General features: G+C 40.7%; 2 protein-coding genes across 2 annotated transcripts; one reads left to right on the top strand and one right to left on the bottom strand.

Moving 5' to 3' along the window:
- Window positions 1–3,894: 3,894 nt before the first annotated feature.
- On the bottom strand, window positions 3,895–4,245 carry LOC140668884 (uncharacterized). The gene has a single exon (XM_072898203.1). The coding sequence runs from the start codon at window positions 4,243–4,245 to the stop codon at window positions 3,895–3,897; it is 351 nt and encodes a 116-aa protein (XP_072754304.1).
- Window positions 4,246–7,499: 3,254 nt separating this feature from the next.
- Window positions 7,500–17,510, top strand: LOC140668883 (uncharacterized). Its single transcript, XM_072898201.1, is given in 4 exon segments — window positions 7,500–7,790; window positions 11,632–11,896; window positions 15,479–17,236; window positions 17,239–17,510. Coding segments are annotated over 4 exon segments (2,586 nt in total).
- Window positions 17,511–18,644: the final 1,134 nt, after the last annotated feature.

Here is an 18,644-nt window from a genome sequence, read left to right as displayed (position 1 = left end):
ATTAAATCTTGAGGGCGTGTTAACAATTTGGGCGGAAGTATTTTTGAGATCTTGACGTGTAAAAAGCTGTCGTTCGGTGAGATCCTTCTCCTCCTTATTTTTGATTGTTGCTGATTGGTGGGCTCTGTACGGCCTCTTAGGAAATTTGGAGATTCTTCATTTGGTTATCTCCTGGGATTATGCAGCTGTTTTTATCCATTTATTTATTTAGGGGATCTCGCTATCGATCCTTTTCGGTCATTTCTTTGAACATCGATTTCAATGTTTAAAACATTTTTTTCGTTCCGCGGCCCTTTTATGACTGGTCGAGCAATTATTGCTTTATCTTTATAGGAGGTAAAGACGTGGAGCCGACAGTGCGTAGCGGCGTTATTTGTTTCTTTCTTAAGATTATGCAGCTGTGTTTGTCGATTTATTCATTTAGAGGATCTCACTATCGACCCTTTCCGGTCGTTTCTTTTGACATCGTTTTCAATATTTTAAAATATTTTTCGTCGCGCGATCCTTTTTATGATTAGTCGGGCGATTATTGCTTCATTTTCGTGGGAGGAAAAACGTGGAGCCGACAGTGCGTAGCGGCATTATTTGTTTCTTTCTTAAGATTATGCAGCTGTGTTTGCCTGTTTCGTTGTTTAGAGGATTTCGTTATTGATCCCTTCCGGTATTTGTTTAGATATCGTTTTTAGTAGGTCTAAACGTTATTTGATAATAACGGTTCTTTTCTATTGCGCGATCCGTTTTTTGTGACCGATCGGACGATTATTGTTCATTTCGTGGGAGGAAAAATGTGGAGCCGACAGGACGTAACACATATATATATATATATATATATATATATATGTTACGTCCGAAAGCAGACTCGTCTTCTTGCGACGCTCCTTTTTCTTTCAAACTTTTGACCGATCGATATATCAATTTTCTTATATAGCTGACACGGACGTAACAGTATATATAATTTTATATAATTATATATATATTGTATATATATTATATATATATATATATATATATATAAAATGTTTTAAGAACCTGCCATTAAAATATTTACCAGTCATTTCGGGAAACCTTGTATGTATAATATATGTATGTATGTATGTATATATACACATATATAATATAAAAATAAAAAATAATTATTGACTTAATTATTACTATACTACTTAATAGCAACAGTAATGGTATTATTAGTGAATTATATAAAAGATTATTTTATTAACACATTTTTTTAATAATGGAAGTATATAATATTTAATTAATTATAAATGTAATTATATATATATATATACATATGTGTCAAGAAATGACCAGCATCTCAGCTTTATAAGAAAATACCCGATTTTAGGGCAAAACAATTGTTTAAAAATTTGTTTAATTATTTTTATCATCAGAACTCTTTATGAAATTAATGTACATGACCAGAACTATACTAGACTGTCTTAAAATAAACAGAACTGTCGAAAATCGACCGGCATCTCACATTTATGTTCGAAAATATGAATTTTTTGAGTAAAATAATTGTTTAATCGTCAGAACTATTGGCAGGACGTGTTTAGGCGATAGAACTCTTTTTATTCTTACTTCCCCGTAATCAGGTATTCGAAATATGGTGAGATGCTGTAAAGTGTTGTCAGAAGTTAGCATCTCATTTTTAAAAATTCGATTTTAATAATTAATTGGACGGAACTTTTGTTAAAACTTATCAGGAACTGTAGAACTATGCTGGATGCAAGTAAATATAAAGTTTATTTTTGAGATTCTAACATTTGAGATGCTAACTTCACACACCCAAGGACTGCCCGGCCAAGACCCCGAGCTGTTCGACTTGTGCAGGGCGCGGGCGGCCGTCCAACCATTTGATTGGACGGCAAGTCTGCCCCGTAACAAAACCTTAGCCGAAAAAACCGGCAAAGGAAGGGGGAGGGGCCGTGAGGACCAAACCCCCTGCCGTCCCCCTCTCCCCCAAAAAGAAAGAGAATATTCCGTTTGGCTCGGCGTCCGCCCCTCCTCACCCCGCAACCCCTGAGGTAGCTGTGCTACCCAAGTATAGAGAGGAAGTTACGGACGTCGATGCCAGAACTGGGAAGGAAAAAAGAAAAAGGTATGCGAGGGAGGACCCCGTATCCTTGACACAGGGAAACGCTTAAGAGGCCCAATCCCCACCTGTGAAGGTTAAGGTAGTAGAGGGCCCACGGGAGGAGGGAGGAAGAGGAAAAACACTTCTTCTCCCCTCTGTCCCCCTTCACCTTCCAACCCTGGAATCTGTGACAGAAGCGGCAACCACGTCGCCCTCACCCTCCCCCACCTATTGTCTACTTACCGATCATCCCCTAGATGGGGAGGGTTGGGGGAATCTCCAGGTGGGGACAGAAGATTCCTTGAAGGACCTGATCGCCTTTAATAACCAAAATGAAGGCTAAAATCCTTCAGGCCAAACTGAACCACTGCCGCAAGGCGCAGGACGTTTTTGTCCACAGCCTCGCAGCAGAGGGTTATGGCCTGGGGGTGGCCGATTTGGGTGCGGGACGATCGGGGCTCCGTGTCCATAACATGGAGACCGAGGGCGGCGAATTCCGCTCTGGCCTCCATGTTAGAGAAAGAAGACGATTTGGTGGCCGTCCAGTGGGGGACCACCGTGGTGATGGGGTGTACCTTTTTTTTTTTTGACGCAGGAGAAATGCTTGATGCATACCACCACCCTCGGGAGAGGGATGGTGGTTATGTTGGACTCCCGGTGGTCCTGATCATATTGGACCACCGGACTACCAACTAAAACTCCTGCGGTGGCCTTCCGCGCGATGGAGGGGCAGGCAGGGATCCGGGACTCGCAGTTACATTACTTCGGTATCCCTGACTGTGGGTCCCCTCCGCGCTTAAGACTCGGCGACATTTGACTTTCGCTGAGTCTCCTTCCCAGATAGGACTGTTGATGTCCTACCTGATTTCTTCTATTTTTGTGAACGAGTGGGGCCACGCCGCCCGTCCACCTTCCTCTGGGACCCGACACAGGGCAATGCAGGCCCCCGCCTGCACTACCCAGGTCCCGAGGGAGAGACGCAACCGTCTCTAAAGCAGACGTCCGTCTCTGGTTGGGGGAACATCATTCCAGCCACCTTTCGTTGAGGTGTGGTTTTTATAGAGGGGCCTATTGGCCCCTCTCTTTTTTAATTTTCTCATTTGCGTTTAGCGACCATGAGGGGGGATCTTATTACCTCCTCGCCATCCTGTTTGTTACTAGGGGGGCTAATAAGAGGGAGGGGAGCACTTGGTGGAGACATCCAATCCCCAACCATGCCCCCCTCTAATGTCATCTTCTCCTTTGAGGAGAGGGCGACTGGATTGTCCCCCCTCAATTGCTCGTCAAGGCCTTAGCTTCATTGTCAATGGGGGTAGCCGATGCAAGGAGGGACCCAAGGAGTCACTCCCATCGGAGTCACTCTCCTTCTCCTGTTCCTCCTCGCTGCTGTCATCTACAACAGCCGCTGCAGCGGCCGCAATCGCCGCTTCTGCCGCCGCCTCTTCTTGTCGGCGTATGCGCTCGGCCGCCTCCTTCTGCGTCATAACTTGTTCGCAGAAGAAGACGATCGCCTTCCAGGATCTCTCATCACCCAACATCTTCGTAACCATGGTTGGCAACGAGAGGTCGTTGCCAACCACTGAACAGAGATCACGGCGCAGCGTGTCCCACGCCGGACACTTCTCCAGCGTGTGCCGCGCCGTGTCTCTTACCTCCTCACAATGGTGGCAGGCCGTGGTACCTTCCTTGCCGATTCAACACAGGTACTCACCAAAGCACCCATGCCCGGTGAGCACCTGTGTCATCCTAAAGGATACCTCACCTCGGGCCCTGTCTAACCATTTTTGTAGACAGGGCCGGACGGCCTCAACGCGGGTTCTTTAACCCGCAGTCTTCGGGTCAGATAGGTGGGCACTCCATCTCTCCACCATAGACCGCTGGGCGTGGATCTGGATGGTCTTCTTGACCCTGGCTGGTAGAGGGCTATGACCCCTCCTGAGCCCCCTTTCCCAATTATACCGCTCCGCGTACATTGCGGCCAGGAACTCCAAGGGGGGCGAACCCGCCAGGACCGTGGCCGCCGTATGGGACACCGTGCGGTAGGCCCTTATCACCCTCACGGCCATGCTGCGCTGTATGCGTCGGAACTTGTCCTTTGCATAACGCATGGCCGCGAGATCCGTCGCCCATATTGGGCATTCATACAGGGCTACTGCATTTACGATGCCCATGTATATACGGCGGACTCGACCATCCGGTCCCCCAAGGTTTGGCAGGAGCCTACCCAACGCCGTGGAGAAGCGCTTCACCTTGGGGCAAGGACATTGAAGTGGTGTCCAAACTTCCACTCGCCGTCCAGTAGGAGACCGAGATATTTAAGCCGGTTCCCCACCGAGATAGAAGTACCTCCCACCCGGATATGAGTCCTTGGCGGTTTCCCAGAGGATTTACTGTGAAAGTAAAGAGCCTCGGTTTTTTGAGCCGCCACTCTAAGACCCATACCAGTGATGCTTTGTACCACGGCTGCCACCGCTGTTTCGGCCTTGGCTGCTGTATCCCCCAGCTGCTCCCCGCGGCCAGCACTAATGTGTCGTCTGCATAGCAGATGGCGTGGCAGCCACGAGGGAGAGGAAGGCAAAGGACTCGGTTGTATGTGAGATTCCACAGTAGGGGTCCTAAGACTGACCCCTGCGGAACCCCGCATCGAATTTCCCGTCGGCATTGGAGTCCGTCTTGTGTGACGAACTCCAGGCTCCTATCCCGGAAATATTGTCTGATGATCTCCACAAGGTAGGGAGGGACCCTGTATCGCAACAAGGCATCCATTACTCTATCCCAGGGCAGAGTGTTGAAGGCGTTTGCGATATCTAGTAATACCGCAAGTGCCACCCCGCCCCCTTCCACGGCTTCCTCCGTGAGGGACGTAACACGACTAATCGCATCCACAGTCGAACGTCCCTCGCGGAAGCCATATTGCTCCTCGTGGAGACCACCCTCTCGGGATATATGTCGAACAAATCGGTTTGCAATGATCCTCTCAAAGATCTTGCTGACCTCGTCCAGCAGGCATATTGGTCTATATGCCGACGGGGTTCCTTCTTCCTTGCCTTCCTTAGGGAGCAGGACCAATTTAGCCTGCTTCCATTGCTGGGGGAAAGCGCAATGTCTGAGGCATTTATTAAATATGTACCTCAGACGTTCTCCCAGAAAGTCCAGTGCCCAGACCCATATCTTTCCAAGCACGCCGTCAGGGCCAGGAGCTTTTCTTGATCTTATTCTTTTGACGGCGCGCTGAAGTTCGTTGCTGGATATCTCCTCGTCCTCCTCTAGTTCATAAGGTCCCCCCAGGCCGGGACCCCAGTTGAGTGTGGACTCCTAAACCACTAGCGGGAAGAGGGTGTCCACAACATTCCTGAGGACGGGAGTATCCAGGGATTCCGTGACGGGGGGCGTGTCCAGTTCCTATACTTATTCAGAACTATTCTGTATGGACGCCCCCATGGGTCCGTGTTGAGGGATGACAGTAGCTCATCCCAACAACTGGCCCTGGACTTCCTGATAGTGGCGCTAAGGGCGCATCTTGCGGCCCTATAGGCAGCCAAGGCCTCCTCTCGGATCTCCGGGTTTCTTCTTCTGGGAATACGAAAGAGGGTGCGTCGCGCCTGGACAGAGGAGCGCCTTAATTGCGCTATTTCCTCCGTCCACCAATAGACGGCGTGACGTGGGCGGAGGACCCTGGCGCGTGGCATGACTGCGTCGCAGACTTCGCGCATAACGCCCCGCAACCATTCCACATCCAGGTTAATGTCCCGCCTTTCCTCTCCCTCCGGGATACCCCACAAAATGGTCATTAAGGCCTCTTCTAGTTTCTTGGGGTCCAGCTTTGTGAGGGTCCACCTACCTGTGTCCCCGCCTCGAGGTGGGTGATGTACCCAGTAATGCACGGCGTCCAGGACAAATTCAATGTATTGGTGGTCCGAAAAGGTTTCCCCTCTCGAGTCACCCACCACGCGCCATCCCCGCACCATCCTCTTGGCCCCCTTGGAGCCGATCGTTATATCCACGATCGACTCCTCTTGGGGCCGGACACATGTGCTCACTCGGCCTTCGTTAATAACGTGAAGGCCGACCGAATTCACCCACCTCACCAGGGTAGTTCCCCTGGTGTCCTGCCTCGACTCACCCAGTGCCGGAGACTTGACGTTAAAGTCTCCAGCTATTATGAGTGGATCGGCAGGGAGTATGTTTCTGACAACATCCCCCACTTGTTCAAGGAGTGAGTCAAACTGGGCAGGACTTCAACTAGGGGGGACATAGCAACTAACTATTGTTGTGGACCCCCACTTTGCTGCAACATATCCGTTCCCCTTTCCAATACATTTGAGAGGGGGGGTGTTATTTGTTGCAGCACCGACCTTGATTGCCGCCGTGCCTCTTGCATTCCCCAGCCACGTAAGCTTTGCTGGGATCTTATAGGGCTCAGCAACAATGGCCAGCCCGATGCCACGCTCAGCCAGGCTCTGATAAAAGAGATTCTGTGCCTGACTGGCGTGGTTTAGGTTAGCTTGGAGGAACCTGACCGCCATTTATTTTGGGTGATCAAGCTCCTCCGGCTCTGCCTCTATCTGCGTACCCTCCCCATCATCTTTCGGCAGGGGGTATCCTCGGGCTTTTTTTTAGAGCCTTTCCTTGGTACCCTCTGCTCGAGGGATTCCCCCTCTTATCACCCCCTCTTTATCCGCGAGGACCTCTCGCATTCGGCTCGCCAACGCATCCGCCTTCTTTTTGTTGTCCGGACCCCCAACCTCAAATAGTTGGACACCGGTAACTGCCTTTCTGGCCTTCAGGCCATTAATTTCGAGACTGGCGAGGTCTATACTGTCCATCGCCAGTCTCAGATTCTCCTTGTATTGGCCGGATGGGCATGTAAGCACCATCGCAGTTGTACGGGAAACTCTCCTACGTCCATTTTTCCCTCCCCTCTTTTTTGGTTGGGAGGGAGGATTGGACGTCGCAGGCTTAGGTTGAGGGCCCTGTGGTTTATTGCCTGGCTCCTTTGCCTTCGCCTTAACATTCGTGGTTGCCGGAGCCCGATTGTCACCTTCTTTGGTGGTTTTTTTGCGAGCTTTACGCTCTACCACCTCCGACCATTTGGTAAGGAAAAACATCCATCGTCCGGATAAGCCTAGTCGCGAGGAATCCCCAGAAGCTTAGCTTCTGAAATACGCGACCGGTCAGGCGAAAGGTCCGACCACTCTTAGGAGCCGCGACCCCGTTTGACGTAACAATATATATAAGAAGAAAAGGAAAAAATTTTTATAGGCGCTTAACGCTTACTATGTCTACTTAACAGGTGGCCTATGGCGTCAACGGACGGCGACTAGTGTCAAGCGGAGGCGCTGGACGTGACAAAGTCCTGCCCTTTAGAAAAAGCCCCTCTCTTCCACCTGATCCTGACTTTGACTCTGACGAATCTCTATTTTCAATGCCACAACCACCTGGCCAAACCTCCGTCGAAGTTATTCCCCATACTCTCCCACCTGTAATAACGCATCCCAATATGCCTATAAATAAACCAATTTCTGACTCAATGATTATTGAAGATTACAATAGTAATGAGAGCGTTATTAGTAATGAAGATTTAGAAACAAGCAGCGATGAAAGCGACACAGAGTTAATGCCAACTGATATTTTGCCATACGTAGAAGTATCCACTGACTCTAAAGCTAAAGTTTTAATAAGCCGCGACAGATTGTTAAAACATAATGATAATTACGTAATTTTTATAACTCTGAACGGTAAACCCCTTGATAACGGTGTAAAAGAGTTATAAGAAGCTAATCTCCTACCTACATACAAAGATATAACCTATGAAAGAGCTAAGAAAATAAATACATTACGCTCTAAGACCTTAATATCTTTACCACTAAAACTCAATCATCGCACGTTAATAGAGCCAGACAAGATTAAAAATTGTATTAAATCATTAACAGACGTTTTAAATGAATTACAATTAGAATCTATCTCAATTAAGAATACTAACTTTTTTGATAATATCCCTTGGGCTTATGTAGAAAAACAATTAATTAAACATGTAAATGACATTAATATTCGCGTAACTATATACAAAGAACTTATTCAAACACCAAATATAGAAAACAGATCAGCTCTTATCCGCGAATACCACGATTCAGCAATAGGTGGACATAAAGGAATAACTAAGACTTACAATCGATTACGAACCTTCTATTACTGGAATACAATGAAAAAGGATATTCAAATTTTTATCCGGAATTGTCGAACCCGTCAATTAAAAAAATTAACTAGAGTAAAAACTAAACAGCCTATGATAATCACCGACACTCCCGGATCGGCTTTCGACAAAGTATCAATGGACATTGTAGGTCCATTACCCATATCCGATAACGGAAACGTTTACATTCTCACTATGCAAGATTTACTAACAAAATATTCAGTCGCGGTACCATTAAAAGAAGCCACATCATTAATAATCGCCGACGCCTTTACTAAGAATTTCATATGTGTTTACGGTGCCCCACAAGCCATTTTAACCGATCAAGGATCTAATTTCTTAACGGTCTTAATGAGAAACTTAGCAAAAAAGTTTAGAATCAAACAATATCATACTACCGCGTATCATCCTCAATCTAACGGATCAATAGAAAGGTCTCATCACGTCCTAACAGAATATCTGAAAATACAAATTAACTATGACTCAAATTGGGATGATCATCTTACCCTAGCAATGTTTTCATACAATACGAACATACATGAAAGCACTAAATTCTCCCCTTTTAAATTAATTTTTGGAAGAATAGCACGATTACCTTCATCTAACACTATAGTGGAAGAAAATATAAACCCTACATATACCGAATGTTTAACAGATTTATTTAATCGATTGCGCGACACGCAAGAAGAAGCGCGGCAAAATTTAATTCAATCCAAAAACAGAAGCAAGCACTACTACGATAAACATATTCACGTACAAGAATTTAAATAGGGAGATTACATATTCTTATTGAAAGAACCAACTAAAGGAAAATTCTCTGATCAATATATTGGACCCTTTGAAGTACTTGAAATATTGCCCAACAATAACGTTGTGACGTCCCGTCAAAAATTTCAAATTGAATTTTTCAAAATATAAACGTACCGCTAGAAATATGAACACAAGGTATGAGATATACATATATATCTCAAATTGAACTTAATACAATATTTAATCGAGCATAGTATTATATAGCTATTAAATTGGACACTGCTTACATAGAAGTATTAACAAAATAATACTGATCCTTATCAGTAAAGAAATAAAAAAAAACTGTAATCATTAGACTACTATATATTAATTTTCCAAATAAAAGTTAAAATTCTCTCTACTAAAATATATGGAAATAAAATACTACTGTAATATCAGAATCGTTGAAATTCAATAAATAAATTACGCGATCGTAACAGAAATACTTGCAAATTAATATAGCAAAATTAACAATCGCTTTATAAATCTTACATTTTCATAACTATAATGAAAAGGAAAATAATAAGAAAAAAAAAGAAATATTATTCAGTAAAGTACATTTCAAAAGATATACGCACACTAGCATTCAGAGATATATATATATATGCAAATCCATATAAGTTAATATATTTAATAATATTAATAAGCTGATTTTATATATCAACATGTAAATCTACTTGGAAGACTTTCTCTTAATGTAATTGATGAAAAAGTAATATTCTAAAAAATAACGTATGACAAGTATTACTATATATATATATATATATATGTTTATATATATATATATATATATATATATATATATATATACATATATATGTAAAGGAGTGCTAGTCTCCTATGCTAAAGTAAAACCATAAGGAATCACGATAGAAAGGAATTATAAATTAAAAATAACAGTATTAAATTGCATTAATTAAACCTTCCATATAGATACTATAATAAAAGCAGATATGTCAATATGAAATATGTGATACAACAAGAGAGAAAATTAAAGGAAATTCAAATATAAAAGCATAAATTAATAAGTGAAAAGAAAAATTAATGATGAGACATAATAACTTTGAGAATAAATATTAACTCTTGCTATAGTTAAATTAATAAGTCTCTCTTGCTGTAAAAGGAATTATAATATAAGAGTGCGAAATTATTTTATAATACAAAGAGCCTTTCATTCGCATGATGACGCAATAGACGACGGCGAGAAAGACTCAGTGAAATCGAATATTATTCTTATCTCTTGACGCAGAGACCCGATGAAACCGAATATTATTCTTATCTATTGATGCAGAGACTCAGCGAGACTAAATATTATGTCAACGCAGAGACCAGTGAAACCGAATATTATTCCTATCTCTCGACGCAGCGACTCGACGAAACTAAATATTATAACAACGTGCTTTTTGATATTCACCGCTGAATATCAACTTAAGATTAAGAAGAGCTCGCCGCTTCTGACGTCTTCGAAGGCGGAGAGTTCCCTCACCAAGATCAAGAATCCATCTCCACCGGACGAGTAGCCAACCCGGGAAGTCTTGGATCCACCGGACGCCTAGAGGAAGGTGACCCGAAAATGGGGACGGACCGCAGAACGTCAGTCGAGTTTGCGGACAGAGCCAGTCGCTCACCATCAGTTAAACAGTTCAGTCGCATTATAACATCCGGAATGACCAATCGCTAAAAAATCATCAACCTAATAAGTCGCTAAAAAATCATCAACCTAATAAGTCGTTTTTCAATTATCATCATAATAAGTCGCATTATAACATCCGAAGTGACCAGTCGAAAAATACCATCATAACCGTACAATCGCTAACAACTCGTCATCTTAATAAGTCACTTCAACATCTCTCCGAAACGTTAGTCCGAAGTCGTGAAAAGTCGTCTCTGTCTTTATACATTCACTGCGTCCTAAAATCAATTTTAACTTAATTTTCGTCAGCTACTTTGTGTCGTCAAGATAGATCTTTAATAATACTTTACTTTCTCGTCTTCGCGACTCGTCTTATATTATAATTTAGAGCTTCGACTCACTCTACATTATAATTTAGAATTACTACTTTATTGTTAATTAATTTCTAATTTCTGGTACAGTGCGGTTGTACTTTTTACATTCGAATTGTGACCAACATTTGTAATCATTACTTGCAATCTCTGTAAAATCTTCAAGCTTTTAAAATACATAGTCGCTTATTTCAGAATATTCACAAGTTCATTATTTTAATATAGTGTTCCTTCACCCCCAACCAGTATTTACTATAATTAATTTAATATCGATAAAATATTTAACGTACGTCTGGATTTTGAGCGTTAGCGAGACCCGTGCCTGGAATAGAGCAGAGTGACGTGCCCCTCGTGTTAGTTCGAGCAGAGCTGAGACTTAGTCGATGAGCTGCTTGAATGTCGCTTGATCCAGATTGTCAAACTGAAATGAATAACTTTTCAAATTAAAATAAAATTTTGATTATAATTTATAGTAAATGCCTGGTTCTCGTCGCGCCGGTAAACGACATAGACAACTACGTGCCGCTTTACGCCGACAGAGACAAATTTCGAACAGTGATAACGGTCTCAGCCAAGTAGAAAAAAAAGACAAATTAACGTACCGGACAATCAAAGAATTGTCGTAGAACTTTTCGATCAGCTTCCTGCATCCGACTCAGTCGAAGTTCCCATTTTGCGAAGAACCTTCGAATTTATTGGCTGGCCTGGACCTTTGGTTGAAATCAAGCTGCATCCTGCCTCAACGTCTACCACTGACATCCCTGAGGGAGATCCACGAGTCCAGAGTACGAGGAAAAGGTCCAGGAAAATCAGCAAAACTAGTGACATTAATAGAGGTAAGTCACTATTTTAAATACATACACACACACGCACATATGATCAATCAAGAAGAATATTACTATTTTAATAAAAAAGAAAAACGTACTCATATTCCAACAAAATATAATAAAAAAGAAAAGAATTCCGAATTGAACCACTATTTATAACACATCGTGCTTAACATTTATATGACATCATATTACTCTAACAACTTTGATTTTGCAAAACAATTATAATTACAATCTAGACATATGCTTTTACGACTAATGCAATAAACTGTTCCACCTTCAAGCTCCGAAATAAAAATTTTATACAGTTAACTAGACATACATACAAGATATATATATATATATATATATATATATATATATATATATATCTCACTCTTTTGAATAACTCACAGTTCAGGCGATTGACACTTATAAAATTACAAATTGACTCACATTCTGATATTACTCTCAAGAATTATAAAGTTAAAATACTATATCAAGAAATTTGCAAATTTAGAATGAAATTAAATAATCGATCTATCAATGTAAGAGAATTAACTACTCGCTATACTTAATTTAATAATAAAAATAACGGAGCATCCCTTGCTTAATCTCTTCTTCCTATTTTCCATCGGAGACAGTGATTTTGAAACAGTAAATTATATCGCTGGCCTCCACCATATTCCAGTGTACATTTCTTTATATGACACCTCACCACACAGTGCTGAACCTGCAAAGAACCATACTCTTATTAACATATATATATATATATATATATATATATATATCTACATAAGAGCAATAACAATTTTAATAATCTTTTCTTATTACATGAATAGATGCATCAACGATATTTATGAAAAATAAAATATTACAACAGTTGACTTTCTCTTAAGGAAAGAGATATCTACATTCAATATAAATCCAAATCATTTAAATTTCACAATTTAACTTTGTTCTTCATATTAAAGCAGTCATTAATTAATGAGAAATTTGCTCTTACATTATACAAGTCGTAGATTAAAACTTTCAAAATCAGTATATATTTGGAATTGCTCCGACGGTGAATTCTACTATACAACAACAGTAAGTACGTAATCCCTCATAATTACTATCACGAACCACTATAATCCTTACCTCAATTCTAATATAATTGAAAATTTGTCAAATTAATCACAATCTATTTATAATTTCAAAATTGAAATTTTCTAATCATAATTATTGCTCCAACTTAAAATTGAATAAATTCAAAACTATTGCAGATATAATTTTAGAATTTTATTTTTTTTTTCTTTCATCTTTAATTGACTCAAGTGTCATTGTGCGTCACGTTCATTGCATACGCGATAATTGTCATGGTGTCATGGAGTTCCTAGAACTTCCTCAGCCTCTCGTTAGTCCCAAGTGAATTGCATTCTGACCACCAGACTATATCAAATATACAATAGCGGGATTCAACGCGTTTGCTTAACATTCTTAATCATTTTCAAATACATATGTCATAAATTTAATCGCTTTATTTCCAACTTTCTTAATTTTTTTCTTATCAAATAAAATAAAATAAATGAGGCCTCAGACAACTGATTCTAAAATTCAACAAAATCCCTTTGTTGACTCTGAAGTCATATTAGAAACTTTAATCCAATTTATAGAAGAAAATAAAGAAAACATTATTTACAATTTAGATAATATCATAAAAGAGTTTTTAAATCAAGTCTCTATTATCATCATTCCAGATCAGTAAAAAAATCCCCCGATTTGTTAGTTTCTAGTACATATTGATCCTGCTCTCGGCGGAGCCCTGGGTATAGCCGATTTAGACAGATTACCCAAAAAACTAAATAGAGAGCAACCCTGTTATTGACACCTAGGTAGACGATAACAGCGGGTCACAGCACGTGACACACTATTCTTTTTCTCTTTATAGAATGAGCTTAAGAAACCATACTACTGGGCTACAATTCAACACAGCAATACAACCTAGCTTCGATCCATGTCAAATACTTTCAACCTCGCGGTGCTATAAATCTTTTGGGTATAGACATCGCGTCAGGATTTGCTTACTGTACTCAGTGTTATCACATTTACCAACCACGATATCGAGATCAATATGAGTGGATAGTGTCACACCACTTGATCTCCGGCGAACACTTCCGTGTAATAATCTGCGCGCGGTGTAATACAGATATCACCATAGTCAAACCCGTAAATTAATGCGACCAATGTTTATTGAGGTTCTTAGAATTCATATTGTATTGCGATGAAAGACAAATAAATTCTCTTCCTAATCCGCTCATATTACATGTAAACGGAGCTAGATACTACTAATTAAATTCAGGCAACAAGGTGCATCATTCAACGCACAATCAGCCAGGTCCCTCACCATTATCTTCCTCACACCCTTCCGTAGAAGCTCTTCAAAAATTATATACCGTACATTGTTTCAAAACTCGCTCCTATCAAAAAATATATGATGCACATGTCACTTTATGCGTCACATGTTATAATAAACTAATTCCTGAATCAGTAAAGTCATATTACCAGGAAACTAAGAGACATCAAGCGTAGATGGCACAAAATTCTACAGAAATAAATGTTATGCATGCGAAAATCACATGGGAACTATCCAACCTATAGCTCATTGCAATCCCTATATCAATAGGTATTTTGAATTCACTACTGAAATAGAGCAACTACACCGTACAATCCGCGATTATGAGGACCCTATAATATTAGCAGTCATCGACGACTAAAAGCTAAACACATATACACATGGGCATATAAAAATATTAGGTTAGATATAATCACAAGGTAGTAATACTAATATAAAAAAAAGAGAAAATATAACAAATAACACATAAAATACGAAAATAAAAAAAAAATAATAATATATAATGTATAATACAAATATATATATAAGAATAGATATAAAACAATAGACAATAGAGTTATGTATAAGTGCTCAGATTAAGAAATATATATATATATATACAAGTATCATCTTTTCAGTAGGAGAATCCATTCCTTGGAGACATTGGCGACCTGAGCCTGGCCTGGTCTATAATAATAATAATAGTAATAACTTTTGAATACATATAAAATAAATATATATATATATATATTTCTACGTAGCAATAGTAATTCATAAAATGTGTAGACCTAAACCTTATAGATATAAGCCGCCTTATATTCTGACGCATTGTCCTGGAATATAATCGATATTGCGTCACTTGCTTCAGATTAATTCAACAAAATTTTCAAGCGTACGGACTTATACAATTCCATGGCATGTATAGTGGTATTTTTCAAGAAGAAAATTGTTATATTTGCGGAAATGATATAATTACTTATACTTCCGTAAAAGAATGTTCTACTTTCTTCATGCATTATTTAGCGATATGTTGCGTACTCAGAGGAAGAGAATTAGACCCAAATAATGTAGAAGAGTTGTATGATTGCGACAATACGGAAGTAAAGATACTATTAATGTATGAACCAACAAATGAGATGGAAATACCATGAAATAAAGTAAATATATATATATATATATATATTATATTCATACAAATATACATGTATAAATAATAAATTGTATCTGCTTACTTACAGAAATGATGTATCATTTAGTATTATTATTCACTGCGCAAACCTCCCTCGCCCTTCTTGGTTTTGATTGCGGAGGGCGACATTTAAATATCATATCGGTTTCGTTGTTGGATGTGGGAGAATGCAATCTTCCGCATAAAACATCAAACTCTACGGATACTTATATCCAACTGCTTCAATTATCTGACTATAATCATGCATATATAATACAATGTAAGGTTGAAATTTCAAGAACTATATATTACTGTGGCATGCACTCACATGTTTCCATCGTGCATAACGGACGTGCTGACTATATACATGAAACCGGACACTCACAGTGCAAACAAATGTTTCGTGATGGTACTCTTTCGCTAGGAGCAAGAGTTTTAATCGACGGCATCCGAGTCAACCAAATCGCCTCCTACAGCATCACCATGGCTGGAAGCGTAGGCAACGATGGAAAATGCAAAAGCACGCAGTATTCCGACCATTATGGAACATGGGACGACGTTGTCGTGCAAGCTGTCGCCAGAATATTAAAATCAACCTATGTCCCCGTGAAACTAAATACTGGAAAAATAATGCTAAAATCAGGAACAATTTGTACGCTCAGTGAAGGATTTTGCATCGATTCAGAGGATGGATATACCTATTGGGAACCGATGCCTACCTCTTCATGTAATTTTCATCAATACGACGTTCTATATGAAGGACCTGCTATCAAAACTACGGACGATACCAGTGAAGGAAAATCACCTATTGTATACAGCCTGACAACACAAGACATAACCTTCACTCTGACAAGAACACGGGAACAGCCACTGTGCGGATACACGCTTCTTCGTACAGAGCATCCCAAACTCTTTATACTGGAAACTAAAAAGGGAGACGTCTTCGCCGAAAGAGGAACAATCCCAATTGATAATCTTGATATTTTTGCATATATGAACTCGAAGTTTGTATATGTAGAAAAACACATACGATATCAAATGACATCTCTTTACCACAATGTCATTCAACAGAAATGCGAGCTGGAAAAAGATGTAATAACTAACACCTTATCATTTGCCACCTTACAGCCTGACGAATTCGCCTATCGATTAATGAAAGGACCAGGATACATGGCTGTCACTGCAGGAGAGGCAATTCATGTAATAAAATGTATTCCCGTTGACGCCATAATTCGGAGAACAAAAGAATGTTATGCCGAGCTCCCTGAAACAGTAAGGAACGCTTCACTATTTCTAACGCCAAAATCAAGGATACTCACCAAATTCGGGACTCAGAAGAAATGTAGCTTTGAACTACCAATACTCTACCGCAGAGATGATACATGGATCCAGCTCACCCCTGATCCACAAGTCATACAATTACCTCCACAACGATTACATCCGATGATTTCTTTGAGTTGGAAATACCTCACCCCAGGTCCATTAGCCATTAGTGGAATATATACTGAAAAGGATATAGAAAAGTTACGAGATCATATTATGTTTCCTGCAGAGAAACCAGCACTTCTAAATTTCATAGCCCGTGGGATGACAGGACAAGCTGTCATACCCGGAGAAGTCTCTATATACAGTCTGCTAGACGAGGAATCACTCCAGAAAATAGCTTCGAATATCGTCTCAAGAATTTGGGGTAGATTTGTAACCTTCGGATCAGCAACGGCCGGAATTCTAGGAGTATTCCTAATTATACGACTCATTAAATTGACTATTGACACAACAATCCATGGATACGCCCTTCACATCGTGTACGGATGCAGTCTGCACCTGCTAGCGCCGTATGGAGTTCTCTCACACATCTCCTACTTCACTTAGCACGAGGATCCGTGAATCAACGAAGAATAGAGCCAGAAGAAGATCAATCTCCCCTGGAGCCAATGAGTCCCTCACCAGTAACACCGACAGCATCCAAAATCGAGTCAACTATCGTTAATGCAACAGCGGTAAATACAACCACCCCTATTCCCATTGTTTACACTGACCTTCGAGAGCGATTGAACGATATTGAACAAATCCCTCCGATAACATCGGGAATTCGTTCTTAAATAAGGGGGGGATGTGACGTCCCGCCAAAAAATTTCAAATAAAAATTTTCAAAATATAAACGTACCGCTAGAAATATGAACACAAGGTATGAGATATACGTATATCTCTCAAATTCGCGCAATAAAATATTTAATCGAGCAAAATATTATATAGCTATTAAATTGGATATTGCTTGCTTACATAGTGTTAGCAAAATAATACTGACCATTATCAATAAAGGAAATCATATAATTGCAACCATTAGTCTACTTTACCATTTAACTCTCTAAATAAGAATTGAAATTTTCTCTATTAAAATATATAGGAATATATGTTACTATAAAATCAGAATCGCTAAAATCTAATAAACAAATTATGCGAACGTAACAATAATACTTTTAAAACCATTATATTAGTATGTCAATACCAAATCATACTAAAAATCGCTTTATCAATTATAAATTTTGCATTTTCTTAATTATCATAATAAAAAAAATTAGAAAAAAAAGAAAAATTATTTAGTAAAGCATACCTCAAGGGGAATGCACACATTATATATAAAAGGTTGGACAGGGTTAAAAAGGGTTGAGGCCTGCCCAAGCAGGGATCGTGCCGACTTCTCCCCCGATGGCACACCACCTTGACGTAGTGGGGGGGCTCACCCGGATGGTGATCCCGGTGTGGTTGTCGGGTCTTAGGACCCACAACCCTCGGAAGATCCTGAAGGGTGCCAAGAGTGTGCCAAAACAAACATGGGATGAACCGACTGAACGGAAACACCACCACCGGATCGGATACGGTGGACCGACGGAGGGGGGTTATTGTCCCTGACCCTCCTTCGTCGTCATCATACGAAGGGCTACCCGAGAGCTTACTGGCGAGGCCCTCGGGAGCAATGGCTATCGCCAGGGTTGAGATGATCCGCTCCGCTTGTCTAGAGCTGTTTAGGAAGCTGAAGAGGATCAGACTATCGGAGGAGTACAACACTGCTGAGGTGTGGTCGGAGAATGCCGCGGACATTATGTCCGACGTGTATGACTTGATCATAGAACACCTCGACAGTGTTGGGCTGATCCTGGAGGGTCACCGAGAGGAGAATGCTTCGGAGAGGATGAATCAGGGGATCCAGGTCCTCCCGAAGCGTAAGGGCAAGG

The sequence above is a fragment of the Anoplolepis gracilipes genome, chromosome 8, assembly GCF_047496725.1.
Source record: "Anoplolepis gracilipes chromosome 8, ASM4749672v1, whole genome shotgun sequence".
NCBI lineage: Eukaryota > Metazoa > Arthropoda > Insecta > Hymenoptera > Formicidae > Anoplolepis > Anoplolepis gracilipes.
This window is presented reverse-complemented; position numbering and strand designations above follow the sequence as displayed.

Coding starts and splice junctions, on each gene's coding strand:
- LOC140668884 (XM_072898203.1), bottom strand. CDS start 4,245: ATGGGCATCGTAAATGCAGTAGCCCTGTATGAATGCCCAATATGGGCG.